Genomic DNA, 20,595 nt, shown 5'->3' on the forward strand with positions numbered 1-20,595 from the left:
ACACCGTCGGGCGTTTCGTAAAGAACACCCAATAGCATAGAATTGGCTTTAACTGATCGGGATCGTTTTTTCTAATAAAGGTTCGTTTCGGCTTTCAAAAAGTGGATTTAAATCGCGTTTCGCCCTTTTTTGGAAGCAATTGTATGAGTTTGTCGAAAAAAAGCTGTTTTTAATTTAACCATAGGACTTGGCCATTTCCATGTTTGGCAAATGTCTGAAGTTGAAAAAAAAAATCCAAAACTTGGAAAGTTTAAAATGCTCTGGAAAGCACATTTGAGATATGTTTTATACAACACTCAGTCCAGTGGGGGACGAAAGGTAGAATTTATTGAAAGGTTTGAAGAAGGGAATTGACAAACTAGTGAATAATCCGGGCAGTCAGGTTTATTTATTTATTTTCAAACGCCTCGAGTAATTTAAGGGGTCCTCGTTTTTATATATTTAATTACAAATGCCCAGTTCCTACCAAAGAAATCATTATTCTGTAAGGTGCAGTTCAGCCCCTTGGCTGCAGTGGAATCTATTAAAATCTGAGTGAAATGTGAGCGGTGGAAGTTACCGTCACTTTTTTAGGGGGTTATGGGGGTGCACTGGCTTGTCTTACAGTAGTGTTTAAAAATTGTTTCGATAATTCTGTCAAATAAAAAATAACTATTTTTACATTTCAAATATCGATTTGATCCATAACGTAATATATTTGGCATTTATAGCGATGCCGGCAAAGTCAGCGGTGGGTTTGAAGAAAGTTTAAAGCGAGGTTTTCAAGCAGCGTGCTTTGCTTAGTTTGCTAAGAAATACATGGATGTCAGGTAGTACTAAAAATGAATGCAATTCTTATGTTTTGCTTGTCGAGAAAGGTGGACGTTGTTCAAGTACTGAGGTCTGACGCTGAAGCAAGTCGAGCTTTATTCAAATACACTTTCAAACAATTTATGATCCCTTTTTAATGTGAACTGAGGAACGGAGTGCAGTGTTGAGGACCGAGCAACACTCGCAGAGTTCCCTTAAAATGAGAAGAGCGTTTTAGGTTGTTGCCGCAACTGCGGCTTCCTTGAGAAAATACAGGTACGAATTCGGCACTAATCCTGATTTATTCCATCGTGGATTTACCATCTGAAGCAACGAATTTCTTCTCCTTTTTAGGTCAAAAGAATGCAAGAAAAGGACGTCAATTCACCTGGAAATACAGGGACAGTCTGACGGCAAACTCTGACCCGACGGAGGATTTTTGTTTTAGTTTGTTTCCCTGGTTTGGATGATGGATGGCCGCGATTTTGGACCACCAAGAGCTGTCCATGTTCCTCCTCCGCTGCTTACCGGGCTGTCTATGGAGTCGCACCGACTCGGGTCTGCTGCTTCAGCCGGCCGCATCGCTCCATCTCCCGGCCACTTATCAACGGGGCACACGGCGTCCATCCACACTGGGAAATACATGCCGTCCGCCATTAACCTCCATTCCCACCACGGTAAGGCTTTTATTCCGTTCACGATATTTGAATATAAAATGTACGCCGTTTCTGTTATGTGCTGTATGTGAAAATCGCAGTAATGCTTAATAAATAATGTGTTAATGAAACGTGTATCGAGCATGATTATCCCGGTGTACTGAATAATGCTCAGTATTTTTGCCAGTATCCACAGTAATGGCGCTATCAAGATTAAGTAACAAGGAGAGGGGCAACCGGCCCCAGATCAGAACGGGGTTGTGGTTCACATATTTAGTTTTTAAGATGAGAAGATAAATAAAAAATACATTCAAACCTCCTGTCGCCGCAATAAATTTGCCGAAAAATAGGTGTAATATCTAGTTTAGGAAAAGTAAAAGTATAAAACAATTGAATGCAGAAGGTATGGTTAAGAATTTTAGTGTGTTTATAAGTAGAGTCATCGAAAAGCCCGAAGCAGGCAGTACCTTGGATTCCTAACTTTATTTGCAGGTACTTAATAATAACCGATCTAATCTCCATCCGCCAGATCCTTTAATAAGGAAACTAAGAATTTCATTTTAGGCAGCAGCACATTCGCGCCCGTTTCTCATTTTTAGTTCGCAGTAACAAAACACAATGTGCATATTTGTCAAATCTATCCGAAATCTAGCTATTATTGCCTAATACGAACTATAAATCCAAAAGACGGGTTTGATTAAACTGTATTCTGAAAGTTTTAGGCGTTACCATGTAGTCTGTTTCGAGTATTTTTAAGCAATCCAAGCACCGAAGGGCAAGGAGGAGGACGATGGGATTTGATGAGTCCTGCAACTAGCTATAGGCAAGCGCACGATTTGCTGCTCGTCTGGACGCAGGCTCGGCTCCTTTCTCCTTCACAGCAGGGGCTCGTTTTGTGCAATCGTGAAGGGCACGTCTGCGCAGGTACGCAGTTATTTAGAAATGCCGATTACTAACCAGCTGAAAACAGTTTTTACATAAAACACTTGTTCACCTGATTGACAGGAACAGAGTCCGTTTATAACTAAAGTTATTTGTAATTATTTTTTTTAATTTTATGCGGAAAACAATTTTCTTGCATTTTGATCATTGGTAACCCCCTCTTTTAGCGGTTGCTTTGTAGTTATTGCTTCTTTTGTTTTGCATACAGTTTTCATGTGTTAATGTAAGGACATTGGTATTTGTGAAAAGTCAATTGGATGTGCTAGCAGTTTTAGTTCGCCTATTTACACCCGTAACCGCCTCGCTTCTTTCCCCTCAAACAACGAAAAAGACCGTTAAGTTTTGGAGCAAAAATAAAACGTGCCAAATACTCGATAATTTCTACGTATCTTTCTTTTTACACCTCATTTACCTCCCATTTGATAATATTTACGGAATCCTCAACACATTTTATTTGAATTACTAACCCCGTATAGACCTTGTTAAAAATTCTATAACCACATTAGTATGTATGTGTATATATGTATATTTGTGTGTGTGTGTGTAACATATATATAATATTTTGTAATACGCGTTTAGACATCGTTGCACAATTGCGGTTTGCTCGAGAATTTTGTTGGAGGGAGATTGAAAATGTGTTAATTTTTTAATGTTAAATTTGACAACAAACAACTAAAACTGTAAAATGCAAGTTCCACAAGTAAATACGTTTTGCGCCGTATATCATTTTCTTCAGAATTCTAGTGCCTGGCCATACTAGGGTGGTGCTTTACTTTTTAGATGAAATATTTGTTTGGGTGCTTGGTGTTTGTGTATGCGCGCATACATACAGAGAGACCCACAGTCCGATATCCGTATATAAAATCAACACAACACAGCGATACTAGTCTGCGCGCAATACAGCAGTATATTGCGTGTGTGCATGTATATAGATATCCAGGGGTATACAGAGATAGATAGGGGAAATGCAGTTTTACACTTGTTTTATTGAAACATTTACAATTCAGTTTTGTGCGTTTTAGAATATTGATACAACTGTATGAGCATGTTGAAGGGATACTCAGTACATTTAGATCTAAATATACAGTGTAATATAAAGGGTTTTTTTCATTTATCTCTGCACTGGAAAATCGCCAGTGTCAAGCTGAAAGTAGTCCAATTTACTATATTCAGTAAACCTTTTTACATTTATCTCTAAAGGGGTTTTCATGCTGCGTGTTTGAAATATTTGAGAGAGTGCAGTTGAGTATGTTTACATATGCAGTTTGCAGAGATACAGATAACTTTATTCAAAACTTGTTTTTGTATTATGGGCCTGTTCATGTAATTTATACTTAAAACTATGTATTCAAAACAACAGAGGGCAGAAAGAAAAAGATGCTACTGTACTAGTCAACTGAAGAGCTGTACATACTTTAAAGCAGTGCACAATTTTTTTGTAGGCTAATTAGAGAGAGAGAGTGAGAGAGACAAAATAGCTATAAATGTGAGTGGGTTAGGCTGAAATAAAAACCTTATGTTTTCTTAAGAAATAAATTTTTTTTTTTAAAGTTAATGAGAAGAAAACCCAACCTTTTATAATGCAAAATCCTTTCTGAGAAAATGGTGGGAGAGGACAAGTGTAAGATAGGGTGGGGTTCGTTTAATTCTGTTTTTTCCAGTTCTTTAAAATGTAAACAGAAGCTTGCATTAGTCAGAACTGCTCCAAATGGAGATCTTTGTTTGGGAAATAGAAGCTGCTGTCAGGGTAAATGTATAATAGTCTTAAGGCCACATAAGATAATTTCAAAGTGCAGGTTTTAAAATTGCAGATAATTAATATGTGCAAATAGTCTTCTGTTCTTTTTTGTTTTGTAACATGTTAAGAAAAAACCTAATGCTTACCACCCATAATGTGGTCTTAAAAAGTGCCCAGCATTTATTTTGTTCAGTATTTCTATATTGTCAGTAAAACATTTTCATTACAAATTCAAAATTGGAATAAATACACATGCACCTTTTATGATAAGTCTGTAACACTAGCATTTTTAGTGAGAAACAGTACAGTCAAATAAATGTGTAAACTAAAAAAATCATTGTGGGCAAGAAAAATGAATGTTTTTTTTTTTTAAATAGACATTGTCAGTTGTATGTTAGCCTGCACTTTGGTTATATGACCTGATAAGTCTTCTCATATTGCTCCATGTAATTTCCAGGGAAGAAGAAAAAAGCATATAGTTTTCAGTTGTAACATTTAATTTATGACTTTCAAAAAAGGATTGTCTCTGAAATATGCTTTATTAAGCTTTAGTCACTTTATCAGATTAATCTCTGTTTTCATTTGTTTCTACAATAAATAGCAACAGAAAGACAAAATTTATAACTCTCATTTACTCTTTCTAATCTGTACCCATCTGTCCTCGAGGCTGGACTTGTTCGGGTCAATTTCTAAATCTTCCTGGTCTTTGAAAGGTCATCCATATAGCTGTTTTGCATAGACACTTGTGATTTCAAAGGAAAGGGTCTGGGCATTCTCTCTATCATTATTTTACAACACTAAGAATGTACTTTTCAATTTTTTAAGTGGTTGCTTATGCCAATGCTCTTGCAAGCAGACAAAAGAATTTAGAGTAATGTTTAGAATATATGTGTACATTGTGTTGTGTTCCTGTTTTCTTAACATTTGCCCATAATTGAAAGCAAAAATATATACTTTCATAGTGCAGGGTTACAATGTAAGAATAGTGTTGTGATGTCAGCTAGGTCATATTAAGGTAGAGTTTTGCCTGATTGTGTCAAGAAAGTGTTTTGCTATTAAAGGTCAACTACTGAGCTGATATTTCAGCATGTCTTGTATTTTCTGTAATTTTTAGAGCAATCTGAAAGCTGTTTGTAACAATGACCGTTTCAAAATAAGAATGACATGATTACAAAAGGCAGTCGAGAAGTTTTTTTCAGTAAAGGCAAAATGTTAGATTTCCTTAGCATGAACATTTTTTTGTTTCAAAAAGAAAAAAAAAAACAAAAAAAAAAACAAACTAACTAACATTGGAGCACTTTGAGACCTTTAACATGCTCCTCCCACAGAGGTCTTCAAGAATTTAAATGTTATATATCTTACAAATACTGTATGCTTAGTTTATAATGTATATTAGCCTAGGGCATAGCATTCATTATCATATATGTCTATTAGAAAATAGAAATCACTCAGTACAGTTTCACTATTTGTTGACAGTAGTTTACGAAAAAGAATAGCAATTTGGGTCCAGAGGGTGAAGTTTTGTAAGAGCTAGTTGTTTTCCTTATTAATCTTTTCAAAATTTCATTCAATAATGTTAAATGCTTAATCATACCTACTACAGATATACTAATAATGATATTTTATATATTTGACACCAAGCATTGCTATTGAAATAATTTAGTTTATATTCTATTGTCGGGACATGTACAGTAATTCTGCATAATGTGTATCAATGGATAAATGAAGAAAAAAAATTAAGGTATTGATTTAGTATCAGCAATTTAACTGAGCCACAGCTGACCAGTGGAAGTCCACATGCTGCTGTCTTATTTTAAAAAGGAAACCCATGTTACTTTTCTGAAAGAATATATATTTCATTAATTTTCTGCATATGTATTCATAAAGCACAATTGGGCCACAAATGCATTGTGACAAGTGTCTGAACATCTTCTGACAGGAGACCAAGGAAGTAGCGATTCCAATTATGTTTAAAAACTCTGCTTTCCCAAAGCCCTGCAAGCCCAAGGGCATTTTCATATCAGTATAAATACTCTAAAACTTCAGCAAAACATTATTTAAGGAGAATTTTAATTCATTGCATGCAGGTATTTTTCTCCTTTGTGAACAGTAAACCGTTAATAAAAAAGTTCATTTACTAATCATTGCCATAACTAACAGGCCAGGCCAGTATGCTGATGCCTTTAAAAAAAAAAAAAAAACACAAAATTTAAAGCTCACTGAACCTTTTAACCGGGAGATCCTTACATCTCAGTGGTTCTTCTGTTTGTTAATAAATACAGTTAGAATATTAAACCAGTTTTGGCAACAAAACCTACAGTACCTACTGCATTCATCTTTTATGAATTTTTGGTGTAGATGTAAGTAAAATATCAATGGTTTTAGGAGCAATATTTTAAGAAATTCCAAAAGAGACTTTCTGGTAGTTTTCCATATCTTAGCAAACACACCGTTTTAAACATGCTACAGTGCTTAATTTAATAATGCACATTACACATTGGTAAAGCAAGTTAAAAATATGAAGGCTTTATTGTTAAAAATAAAAGGTTTTGTGTGAACATTTTTGTGGATTAAAAACATTCAGGTGCATTTTAAGAATTAAATGTTTATGATTCTAGGTGTGTAATGTTTAACTGAAGCAAAACTGCAGATCTAGAAGCATTTCTTTAAGTGAAAACATCTGAAAGGCAAATAAAGTTGTGAAGTTAATTTGAAGTGGAAGTTCATTTTAGTGTCTGGAGTACTACATGCATTTTCTTAATATAACAGACATCGGAAATGTTCACTTGACTACATGACTAAGAGGCAAAGGAAGTACTAGTTTATTTTTGTAAGTACGTCTCATATGATTTGCTATTGTTCCGCCATATTTAGTTTGTCAACTATGTTAACTGGTAAATCTTACTTTTTTGATATTAAATAACTGCAAATTAGATATAAAGTTATGAACTAACTTCCTAATGTATACATTTTATGTTAGTTAATATCTCTAGATAAAACCATTTCATTATACATCCTTTTGCATATATTTTGTGGGGACAGTGTATCTGTTCATGATTCCATAACAGAGTGTCAGAAAGTTCAGAAAACGGACAGAGAGGCATACCTGATATGATAGTATGTGTAAATTTTATTCCTTTCTGGTTTCTTTTTCAAATGCAGGTAACTCATATTAGGCCTGTTGACAGATTTGAACCCTATAGCCCAGTGAGGCAAATTTCTATTTAAGTTGTGTATGCATTCATTGGACACTGTCTCATGCTGCTCCATTTCAGCTTGAGAATATTTAAGTCATTCTCTAAAGAACAATCATGTTAAACAAGTTTCTTGCAGCAAAGTTTCTCTGTTTAGTCAGCTCAGTGTTAACCAAGACAGAGTAATGTTTTCAGGTCTCTCCTATCCAAACCAACTGGTGTTTTCAGCAATAAGCAATACAAATTACTTTTTGAACACTTAAGTGTAATCAGCACGGAAAAAGATAACTTAATTTGCATATATGTTTCACAAAAAAAAAAAACAAAACTGGATATGGCATTGGATTGGTAAGAATTCTTTAAGGGAGACGAGTATATAGATTTCTAAATTGGAGTTCTTGTGCCATTCTTTGTGTTCTTACATATGTAATACTTTATACAGTATACCCAAACCTCTGTAAACAAAATATGACATTCTCAAGTCCCTTTTTCCAGTTAATGGTCATGATTTATATTTCCATGGTATCCTTTTAAAGCAAAATAGTGTTTTATTATTACAGATTATGAATTAAAGTATTCATAGTCCTGTACGTAAACATAATTGTTGAATTGTATTTATGTATTTTAAATTCAAACAATTATTGTTTCTTGCAAGTTGTGTGGCATAGTGGTTAGGTTATTGGATTGTAGCTAGTTTTATATTATTCTCTGACTCATTGTGTGATCCTGAGCAATTTGTTTATTCTGCCTGAAAATTAAATATAAGAAATAGTGCATGTATAAGCAGTTTTAATCTATCAAAATGATCACAAGTGTGTCAAGGCATCTGACAAATATACAATAATAAATGCTGTAAACTTGCTTTCATTTTCATGTGATACACTTGCTACACAATCACCAAATATTGTATAAGCTGTAAAAGAAAAATATGCATTTAATACCTGTAACTAAATTTGTACTTGTGACAAGGTAGATGCTATTTTAAAATTTTAAATGAAGAAAAAAAAAAAACTTGTGACTCTGTTAGTAAGTGTAATCATAGATACATAGAAAAAGCCCTGTCAATCTAAAAAAGATTAAATTCACCCTCCATAAATTTTATTGGATTACTTGTTGCTTTTCTTATTGTAAGTTTTTAAAAATATTTTATTAAGGGTGTATACTATGCATTGTGTCGGATGCATTTATTAAGTATCCACTCATTATCAGTGCATAGTATGTTTTTTTTTTTTTAATTCTTTCTAATTCTGGGGCCTACATTTTAACTTTTTCAAATATATGTCACAATTTAACTACTCATTCTCATTTCTTTTCAACTTAATATACTACATTGTGGAGGATGGTGCCCCAAACTATTTGCTTACTTGTGATCAATTGAATAAATTCCATTGGAAAGAAAAACTGAACATGTTGATGAAAGCACCCATTAAAGTTTTAATACTAAAAGGGTTTAAATGTCTGCAGTGTTGAAAGATATCAAGAAGAGATGCTTTTGCCGAGAGAGAAAGGGAGAAAAAAAAGAGAAGTTTTAGGCAGAACTCATAAGTAAACATGCCTATTAAAAGTCTCCCTCCTATACAAAATCCTCATAACCATATGCGTCCTTCCACACACCCACAAATCCTTCTGTTTCATAAAAGACAGCTTTCATCAGCTTGTATGTATATCTCATAGTGAGTCTGTCAGGATGTGTAGATTCTGTGCTGATTTAGTATTTAATGCAATGGAGTGAATGATACACATGTATCTGGTTATGTTTTTATTAATTCTGAGTTGCCAGGTGTAGATTTATATTTTATTTTTTAAACCATTAAAGAATTTGATGAAATGAATGATGCAGAGATTAGATTCCAGGAAACTCCATTCTAATGTAACATATTTCTTTGGTAGTTCCTAACTTGTTAACCCAAAATCAATCAGGAAAAAAAGAAAGAAAAACTTGTCTGGTCTTAATAGAAAAGTGGTTGACTGGAAGAGCTTTCAATTGCTGTTCTGTATAAAATTATACCGGAATCTAGCAAAAACAGTAAATTGTGTGAGGCATTATTTAGGATACATCACCAAGTTTAGCTCAAATGGCAAGGATAAAGTGGGCCAGTGCTCCTTATGTTTTGTCATGCAATATATTACTTTTCTGATTCCTTGGTATCAATGTTTTAAATGCTTTTGACACTCTTTGTATCTTTTGGAATCTTCAGTATCTCTCAACAGATAAAATAATGCAAGGACTATGCAAAATATCAACAAAAATTTGCTTTACCTTTTATTTTAAATACACAGTACTGCGTCTGTGCAATTAAGCACTGTCACCTTTCACTGTAACCTGTTGTATCTGGGCAGCAGTGAAATTCTTACAGAGCTCTGTAACTTGAGAAATTCTTGTAGCCAGGTTACACTTCAGCCCAATATTTGTAGTCCTGTTTAAATGACATAGCTCTATTAAAAATATACAATATGTTCAGGTCTTCATATAAACTGATCATAAGGAGAGTTGCATTAGTTTATATTATAACACTTTAAGGGCTTCTACCTCTCTTGGTTCCTTTTTTGCAATAATAAGCTTACTTAATTTAAGCATGGTTTTAGAGAGCCTTGTGCAGTATGGTGCATGCTTTGAGCTTGACCACATTTGCGTAGTGTGAAAATGTCTCTGAAGGTGACAGCTGTTCAGCAGACTGTAGCGATGAAAATACAAATAAAATCACTAATTAAAACAAATCCTAGAACTGTATAACATGTGCCTTGAAAACACATGGAAAAGCAGATACCATTAGTGAAGATGTGACATTTGTTTATTACTTTAAGAACCTCACAAGACATAAAAACAAAATAAACACACATTTCAATTAATTTTCTGTTAAAATCTGTGTGTTTTAGTCATGTGTGGCATGCTGTTTCAGTCTGACTGTTCAGATGAATGAGATCAGGCAAGACATTGGATCATGGAATTAACTAAATATTTAAAAAATGATGTGGCTATGGTGTGTCAGAAGGGTAAAGCCTTTTTTTAAAGAAAGTATACCAGATCTCCCATCAAAAAGCAGTAAACCATCAGTCACTGTTCATTGGGCATATAAAACTGCTTGTGAATGGTTTTTAAAGCCTTTGACTATGCTTGTTGAGAGAGGTGTTATTTTACATTTACAACTTTAATTGTTCTAAGGCACTTTATAGATACATCATGAGCAATGATAAACAGGCAACATACAGAACCTTGTGCATGACATTTGCTCTATGCATTTGGCTTTAAAGTAGTTATCCAAGACCAACTTTCTTTTGATTGTTGGGTTTATTTTAAGTGCACTGTTGTCATATAATTAATATAGTAATTGAGGGTAGTTTTAATAATGCATTGTGGTTCTTATTTTTAACTCATTCTATATTGTGTAATATAATCTTTTGCACAACCTTTTTTTTTTAAATCCAGTCCTCCACCGACGTGTGAAATCTGCAATATTTCATTAATCCTGCAGGGACAAATGATTTATGTAATAGTGATGTAATTCTGCTGGTTAACCTGAGTACTGCAGAGATCCGGAGATGACAGCTTTTGATCAGTAAAATACAGCAAGAGCTGGTGTTTAAGGTAGATAGAAACAATAATTTAGTTTTGTCAGATATTGTATATTTCAATACACAGTTTTGCACGTTTGCACTTTTATACAGTATGCAATACAAAGATATCAAATATCTGTATGAAATGTATATCTTTTGTTTTTCAAATGTATTTTGTATATTTTCAAATCACTGAAAAGAAAATGCTAAAGATGTTACCCATTTAAATGAATAATAATGCGTGAGAAAAACAGAGGGCTTTGACAATGTCTGTTATTTGTTTTACATAAATAACATTGCAGTTAAGTTGTGGGAAGAGAATTATTTAGGACAACCTTCTGAAAGTAGAACCCCCCTAATCCGCCTCCTCTTTAAACACATTAAAAGAGGGGCTCGGGAGAGGAGTTATTCATTGAGGGGTTGAAATAGGAAAAGTTTTCAATTAGGTTTTCAAGGTTTTGTGGAAACTTTTCTCACTTTTAATGGCATAAGTGCTGTATTTAATGGAAGTGAAACATGTTACTGTAGGGAATTGTAAATCTAGAATTTTATTCCCACTGGACTATAAATGTGTACAGTGGTTCACATGAACGTTGCACTGATCCTTGGCGAAACTCAAAACCTTGCCTCTTATTAATTAACTGGATTTTCACTGATGATCTGTTCTAATAAAAAAAAAAACAACATATATTCTTTGAAATTATATCAAGCCTCTCTTTTTGTGGAAATAACCAATGTAATTGCTTGGTATTGGTTTAAAATAGGGCAGCATGGTAGCGCTGCAGCCTCACAGTTAGGAGACCTGGGTTCACTTCCCAGGTCCTTCCCTGTGTGGAGTTTGCATGTTCTCCCCGTGTCTACGTGGGTTTCCTCCCACAGTCCAAAGACATGCAGGTTAGGTGCACTGACGATTCTAAATTGTCCCTAGTGTGTGTATGTGTGTGTGCGCGCATGCCCTGCTGTGGGCTGGCGCCCTGCCCGGGGTTTGTTTCCTGCCTTGCGCCCTGTGTTGACTAGGATTGGCTCCAGCAGATCCCCGTAACCCTGTAGTTTGGATATATCGGGTTGGATGATGGGTGGTGTAAAATAAATACATATTTTAGTGGGCTGCAAACAAATATATTTTTCATTGGGGAGTGGTGTATCAGATAAAACTAAAAATACAGTAGCGGAGGTCTTTCCCTTGCATACCATCTTCTAAGGCATCAAAAAGATCCAAGTTTTATAGGCCTTGCGACTATATTAAGTGTTTCAGTCATGTGCTGAAATCCCTTAGTGATCTTTTCATAAGCCCCTATAATTTCTTTTCCCTTTCTGACCAGTAACAGTACTACATCAATAATGGATGAGGGTCTGTTCCAGATTAGCTTCTTTCTTTTCCACACCCCCACAACTGAATCTTGTCTAATAGTATAGAGAAAAGATGGCCAATTTCTATATTTTGATTTTTAAATAGTTAATTGGGGATGGTTTTAGACGTTTTTAAATAGAAGGAGGATTCCTTTCTTGCCATAAAATTAAATGGCACAAAATTAGGAAATTGTGCAAACCAGAAATTTTATTTTTTTTTATTAGTCACCCTTTAAATGAAATTATGTCTTGGTAATTCAATAAATAGTTTTAATCTAATCTGACTAGGAGGTCCTATGAGCTTGTCAAGTCATATTTACTGTTCTGCTTAGTTTACAACAGGCTGTAGTAAAACATAACAGTCTGGTTGGCTAACGCCTGTTTTAAGACCACAAAAGTCCTCTTTATCTGCCAGTTTATTTAATGTACATGTAGACAGTACAGAAAACAGAAGTAGCTTAGGATGAGCCACTACTAACTACCATCAAAACCTTTTTTTTTTTTTTTGCTTTAGTTTAACGTCTAGGAAAGAACATTGAATATAGGTTTTGTATGAGGAACCCATTTAAGAGAAATGTTGATCTGTCTTGCACACTAAAAACTTACTATGTATACATTCTGATAGCCAGAAAACATGCCTGGATTTGTGTGTGTGTTTGCATTTATCATGTATTTGAATGTACATGTACCCATATACAGTTTGTTTAAATAGATGTCTAAAAATATATAATAATAAAAGATTTAAAATAAAGTCCAACTTTGATGAGTGGCTATGTCACTATGACATATCTGGTTTAGTGTGACATGCTATGTTATTGTTTTCCCCAACAATTTGATTTTATCATTTGCCGTACATATCCAAGAGGACAGACAGTATATCTATGCAAAACTTTCCAGTACTGTGGGATTTTTCCTTTGAGCTGGATTTGTAAATTGTCAACTGTGATGTGCTTCTGGTTACCATGCAACATTGAGTGGATTTCAATAATAATATATGCCTCTCTTAGTTTGATGTTCAAAATTATTTTCTTAGAAATGAGTTAATTGTAAGATTCAGATGAGGATTAAATCTTATTTCAATGTTTTGGATTTGGGATGGGAGTAATTTTATTATATACAGTTTATACATATTTTTGTGGTATAATTAATATCTGTTAAAAACACTCTTGATAATTTTGTTCTAGTATACCACAAAAAAAGTCATTGTGTTTTTTTTTCCTGCCATGTATCCTTTTTCTAACTTGATAAATCCTTTTCAGGGTCAATAGCATCTAGTGCCAATCCCGCCAGTATTTGGACAGAAGGCGGGTGCCACTCTGTTGCAGGTCACACAGTGATGAAAACAAAAAGACTACGTTAATAATTAAATGTTGCCTGTTTTGTGGAGGTCTCAATTGTTTTGGGTATCAAACCCCCCCAAAGTTTGCGTAACAGACCTTTTCTTGGTAGATGATTACATTTCGTTTAAAACCTGTGCTAACTCTAGGGCAGAGGGACCAATTTTTTTTTTTTTAAGGGATACAATCAGTGTGGCACATCAATGGAATTTGGGGAAGGTGGGGTCTTTGAAAAATCATAGGATTTACAATTTTTGAGCTCTTTTGCTATTCTGAGTTAATAATTTGACTTAACGTTAATTGTACAGGAGTATTTGATTAAATTTGTGTTAAGTGTATAATAGTTGGTTAGGACATTATATTTTCCATTTGTCCAACCTTTGCTAACTCATTCTTTGCAGGGTAGGGGAAATACAGTATGTGATGTTTTTAGACATACAGAATAATGCCTTTTACCCAGACTTTTTAATATAACATTTTAATATACACACTGGCAGTCTTGTTAAATTTGATTTTTTTTTCCTGCACTTGTAAAATGCTTGGTCATTAATGGACTCTTTGTCCCTCTGAAAAAGCAGGTTGGGGGAAATTCCTATATCTGTTTGCTGATCTTTTGCATACACCTTTTTTTTATTTTTTATCGTAAAAATGTTGTACTATTCTTTTGCATTTAAATATAGTGTTGAAAGAGAGTATGAAGAGAGTATAATAACTTACTGAGACATTGTGACAAATGTTGAAGATACAGATGCCTGTGAATATGTAAGAATTTTTCTGGGCAAACAAATAAGTAAATGAAGACACAATGTCAGTGTTCGTACTGAAAATGAAATCAAAAATGTCTTATTGCATGGAAAAACACTCAATGATTTTAAATGTTGGTTCTTTTCATCTGTGTTACAAGATGCATTGCCTGAGATCTTGCAAATACAATACTTAAAGGAATACTCTCCCCAAAAATGTATATACTTTTTATTTCTTACTTTCAGTGTGTACTTTATAGTGGTGACCAACAAACAGTTTTATGCAGAACAGAGGGGAAATGTTTCATATAATTGAGCCTAACGGTGACCAATGCTGTCTAGTGGCAAATCATGTGAAAAACATCCATGAGGGAAAAGAAAAAAAATCTGTTACCCATGTCTCATGATCCACATGCATGTTATCCAGCTGTATACTCAAAATGTGTAAAATAAATTATTTTGTGCCAAAAAAATTAAATGGTTACTCCTGGAAAAATGAATGCACATCATAAACCATGTGTGTCAGGACTTCTTTCCGATGAATGAGATATGCAGCATTGGTCATCATTGGGTACTGTCATAAACTTTTTCCCCCTCTCTGTACTGCATGAAAACATTAGATTTTTTTCTGTGCCACCACTACAAAGTAAATGAGGTAAGTAACATATTAAAATGATATATATTTGTGTGCAGTTTTCTTATAACTATACAAGATTGTTACTTTTTTACTATTTCCATGGTAATGTAGTAGTGGGCAGCAAAATTCCAAAGTGACTCCTGGTCTCTGCATACGATAACACAACACTGTACTGAATGTTATTTACAAAATGGACATTTAATAAAGGAGGAGGTCATTTTTGTCCTTGTGGACCAAATGTGTACATAAGGTATACTGGGGTTTGCACAACACATCGCAGTGATGCCCCTTCTGCTGTATCCCAGTTCCATGTGGTATGGTTTACTTTCTTCAAACAAATCCTGTTAAGGTCACTTTACAATATTACCCATACACAAGAAAAAGTCTACATTTTAAAATTAAATAATACCTAAAAAACATGTGCACATAGACATTTGAAATATATAAAGTTGTTAAATGTTGAATTGTTTATTTTCCATGCTAATCAACCCAACCAGTATATCTTTGATTGTGAAAGCAATAATGCTCACAAGTACATATTCTACTTATATACATGTGTGTGTGTGTGTGTGTGTATATATATATATATATATATATATATATATAATACGTGTGTGTATGTATATATATATATGTGTGTGTGTGTGTATATATATGTATGTGTGTGTGTATATGCATATAGTGTGTGTTCCTGAATTACATAATTCACGTTTTATATGGGAGTATCATTTAAATTCTTAATTATTATTGTTTTAATATACTTAACAATGAATAAAAGAGGTCAAGGGAAGCGAATGGGTCGTGTAGCCCCGTCTGTTTTTCACAAAATGACGAGTAGATGTAGCGTTTCGCATGCCTTACACGCGTCCGTTGTATCATTTTCCCGAAATTGCTGAATGTATGCATCCTATAGAAGAGGGTTCCTCAAGCTTTACCTGTTGTGATGGTCAGATAAGCACTGGCAGATAGGCGAAGACATTTCTGTTGCTCCTCAGTGTGACTGCCCGTCTCGTTGTTTGCGTGCGCCTGGACGAACTGGAGTGGGCTGGCTGGGTCGTGTCCGGTTCGGTCCAGTCCAGTCCACTCTGACCGGCCCGCGCAGTATGAAAATAACCCAGGAGATTGGCTGCAGCGCGTTTGGAAAGTTGTATTTAGATAATATTTTTCAAACATAAAATTATAACAAACCTGTTAATGTATATATCGTTGAGTGCATGGTAAGATACTTTTTTTTTTTAATAAAAGCTGTGGCAATATCTCGCTTAATATATACCAAGTGTGTAGTATACTTGTAATGACTTTGTCACGGTGTTGTTAGGACTTCCTTAACCCTTGTAAAAGTGAGAAGAGTGAGAGACAGGGTGGTAATCGCCACTTTTAATCTGTGGGTTCACCAGGTGGCCTCGTGGACTTTTTTTGAAGTGGCCCGGCTCGTTTTACCACGGAGGAAGACCCCGTGCGCTGACTAGACGGTCCAGGTTATACTTTTGCTTTCTCTCCCCTTCCATTTGCTTTGCTTTCTTTTTTAATATGGTTTTCTTGGGAAGGTGTCAGAAGTAATTTCCTTTCTCCGCGGGGGATTGCGCAAAGTCGCACCAACTCGCGGCAGTTTATTTCCTTTTTTTCTGTTTCGCCGTGTATAACCAGCGGGTCTCTTCAAAGACTGTGTCCAGGATTTTCCTCGATGGCCTCTACGGGCTTGTAGAAGAAGAATGGGCATGTTGAGATTTTTTTTTTAGCTTTCTTGCTATTGTCGGTAATGGTAGCTTATTGTGGACGGAGTGTGTGTAACTCTCGGATTGCCTTCTTGTACTTCCTGAATTCTCCTGTTTTTATTTTTTCCCTCTCGTGTTCCATTATAACAATGAGCATCATACGGCTTGATTTGTGCCGGCGAAGAAGGAAGAATATCTTCATTGATGTTTATTTTATTTGACGCTAGAGTATATGGTGCTTTACAACGCACGAGAGAGAAAATAAGAATTAAAGATGAATCGTTATACGGCAGATACAAACTTAAAAACCGTGAGAATGTATGCATATTCGTGCATTCCTGATACTAGTAAAACAAAAAGGAAACAAAAACAAGTAGATTCTTAAACTTTATGTGGTTACCTTTTCTGTAGCAGTTTGTGCTCATTCGTTATTTTCTAAAGCTGTTTTTGTAATTTACCCTTTAACTGATAGTGAACTGTGCTGCTGTTTTTAAATTAGTTTATGTTCAGTTTTAGAACAGCAATATGTCAGCTTTGCAGAATTAAATACAGGCATCATTTAACTTCCTGGTCATTTGTGGTAGACATAAAAAGAATACAATTTATATATTCATTAGGAACAATTAAAACGTATACTGATTTGTAACAAATATAATTGATTACTTTCTAATTGCACAGTCCTCATTGGTATTCCCCGACATTTTAAATACTGCATTGTACTGGACAAGTACAAAACATTTGTGTTGTAGTTAAATGACATTTCCAGAAATCTGTTTTAATTCATTATCTTTGCAGAAGTTTGCCCATGACCTAAAAATCATGTTATAGTTGTAAAAAAATGTTGTATTATATGTCCAGCTAATGCAGTGCTTCAGTAGTTTGTTTTTAAGATGTTTGTGTTATCACATGACTTAAACTATAAAGGAAATGTTTCCTAATAGTTTTAGGGTTTTCAAAATTAATTATTCCTTTTGGAGCCAGCGGAATTACCACCATTATTAAATATGCGCATATTTTCCCCCCATTGCTTTGCGTGTGTGTGTTTTAATATTCCTCTTGCATCACTGATTTTGTTCTCTTCATTTTTGTGTAATCATCTTAATTATTTTTTTGTGTTTGTTTTATTTTTGACTCTTGCCAGTCTGCCTACTTTAAGCAATGAAAAAGAATATACAAGTAAAACTTGTCTAGATGTTCAGTATACAGTACTCCGTTTTATCAAACTTACATTTATTTTCTAAAGTAAATTAATTTCACATTTGGCTTTCAGTATTTTATTTATAACTTAATATAATGTTATGTAATATCTGCCACTATCAATTCCCATTGTCTTAGCTTTAAATTTGCAATATATTTGTAGTAGTTTGATTTGAGGCTTAATGTTCCATACCTGCTGTAGATTGAACTGTTCCTGTATTTGCATTGTGTTTTATTATTGACCTTAATTTGACTCCTGTATAAAAAAAAATCTTCTTTTTAAGAAAAAATCGGATTTCTTTTTTATTTTTTTTCATTTTAAAAATATTATTTAGACTTTTTATATCTCAATAGCAATAATATTACTCGAAAAAATTATCTTGAGAAATTTTGTTTATTCATAACATTTTGTAGCCCTTGTTACCTCACATTCACAATTAAGAATCAAATAACTATAATCTTAGTTATTTAAAGCTGATGGCCGTAACAGATGTAGCACTATTATACTTAAACAGATGAGATTTGTAATTTGTAATTGAAGAATCTAGCCAATGTTTTGTACTAGCTATCAAACCCAAATCCTCAGTTATCTGTCTGACTTCTTTTGCTTATCCTTCCAGTTATTTCAAGTAAATCTTTGAGGTTTAGAGGTGTAACATGTCCAAGATTATTGGTTTGCTGTTTTTTTTTTTTTATTATTCCTGTAATTCTTGGTTGTATGCAGAAACAATTATCCAGTTTTGTTTCTTTGTTTTTTCTTTGCAAATTAATTGAAAATGTATAGATTTTATTTTTACACTTGTTAATGCCAAAACCTTCTTTCTTTAGAACCTCAGTATGATTGTAAAAGAAAGGTGTATTTACTTATCGCTTTAGTTTTATGAGGTTGTTAGGCAGATGTTACTTTTGACTTCCATCACACCTGTATTATAATGGTAATTTTTCTTTTGTTCATGATTAGTTGTGCTTCTGGATGAGTGGCAGGGACATGGCTAAACAAATTTAAAGCCAGATTTAAGGTGCACTGATTGCAGTGTTTATGGAAGTAACAATTTAAAGAATGTTTGTGAGAAATGCTCGGGGAATGGTAGAGATAATGAGACTATAATCATGGCAAGATTAAGGCCTTTCGAAAACCGTGTGTCTGAGTGTTAGAGTTGAGGGTAAACTTTAAATACAGTTTGGTCAAAGATCGCTCATCTTGTGATGGTTTAATATTAAAAAAACAACTCTTATTGGTTACCTTAAGCATAAACATGTAGGAACCAAGCGGTGCCTGGATTGGTAGATGATTTCTGCAGTGATTACATGTTAGCCATTAAAATGATTTTTAAATTGCTGCATCCCTTGATAGTGGTAATTAGTCATTTTATTGCAATTTAGGCTATGGCGAAAGCAGTTAAGAAGAAAATATTTAAATGTACCAAACATGGAAATAAATTTCCTTTGTGTATCAGTTTGTTTTTAATATATGCAGCATCGACTATCAATAGATAATGAAACATTTTAAATTCTTTTATGTGTAGTGGTAATTGGTATTTGTAAGGTTTGCTTTGCTTTATGACAAAATTTGTAATTTTAGGTAGTGGCAATTTAACTTATTTTAGAGCCACTGGTACTAGAAAAGGGATTCTCCTTCTTGCTTGATGTACACAAAACACTTTTTCTTTATACAACCAAGCATATGTTTATATTAAAAAATGGAGACATTTACAAGTGAAGGAATTGTGTTTTCATTCTGCACTGTCACTTTAAGAAAGAAGATTTAGTTTTGTGGTGCAAGTCATGTGAACTTTCATACCAGATGGACCATTTCAGATAAAAGTTTAGAAGATTTACAACCAAAGCCATATCAAACATGTTAAGTATAGTGTGTCAGTATAAGCTATTGTGAGTTATTGAGCGAGGCAAAATGTATAATATTGCTGCACCTTATCGATAACTGAGAAGTTTTTTGTTAAATTGTGAAAACATATTGGCTCCAGCAGACCCCTGTGACCCTGTATTTAGGATATAGCAGGTTGGATAATGGATGGATGGATATTGAAAATGAAATGTAAACACATATTAGTAAATGAACTTTCTATGCAACAAAGCACTTGTATATAGATTTTTAAAATAACTTTTAAATAGTTTTTTTTTGTTAATTGAATATCTCTTTGTATCATATTTTATCATTTTTAAAGACTAGGGGGCTTTGCCCACTGCTCACTTCGCTTGCCAAATATCCCAACCCCCCGGCCTACGTTACGCGCCACCCACTTCATGTCTCTGCCACTCGTGTTGTGAAAAAGGGGGCTGAATGCACCTCAAGGAGACGTGGTCACTTTTCTGAAACCCCCGGTGATACAATGGGAAACAAATGCAGTTTTTTTTTTACCTCCTCTTTGCTCGATCAGCTGCTACTGCCGCCATACCACGTGATCTGCATCTCATGCGATGCACTTCTGTTACATCATCCATGTCCATATATTCGATCTCTATTCGCTTGTACCTTTTAATCAATATCACATTGAATTTTGATTCCGTGTTTGGAATTACATCATGACAACACAACGTATAACTGCCCGCGAGTGAATATCGTTTCTTTCTCTCTATAAGAAGTGTGTCTGACAGTAGCATTCACAGAAATGAGAAATTATTTCTCTCATGGGATTTCACTTTCACCAAACAACAAATCTTTTAATTCTCGTGGATATGCCTCTTCATTGGGAAGAAACACTACTTTTTTTTTTTCCCTGA

At 34.3% G+C, this 20,595-nt stretch overlaps 1 protein-coding gene across 8 annotated transcripts in view; it reads left to right on the forward strand.

Annotated features, from left to right (window-relative positions):
- Positions 1 to 20,595, forward strand: part of tnrc18 (trinucleotide repeat containing 18) — a 138,340-nt gene that overhangs the window by 21,372 nt on the left and 96,373 nt on the right. For 7 of the 8 annotated variants that reach the window (XM_039776506.1, XM_039776505.1, XM_039776511.1 and 4 more), the window contains exon 2: positions 1,144 to 1,466. In XM_039776506.1, coding sequence (XP_039632440.1) covers positions 1,256 to 1,466 — 211 coding nt within the window. In that variant the 5' untranslated portion in view covers positions 1,144 to 1,255. Of the gene's footprint in view, positions 1 to 890; positions 1,066 to 1,143; positions 1,467 to 20,595 lie in introns of those variants that run through there. The other variant, XM_039776508.1, reaches the window with a different exon arrangement.

This window comes from Polypterus senegalus, chromosome 13, assembly GCF_016835505.1.
Source record: "Polypterus senegalus isolate Bchr_013 chromosome 13, ASM1683550v1, whole genome shotgun sequence".
Classification (NCBI taxonomy): Eukaryota; Metazoa; Chordata; class Cladistia; order Polypteriformes; family Polypteridae; genus Polypterus; species Polypterus senegalus.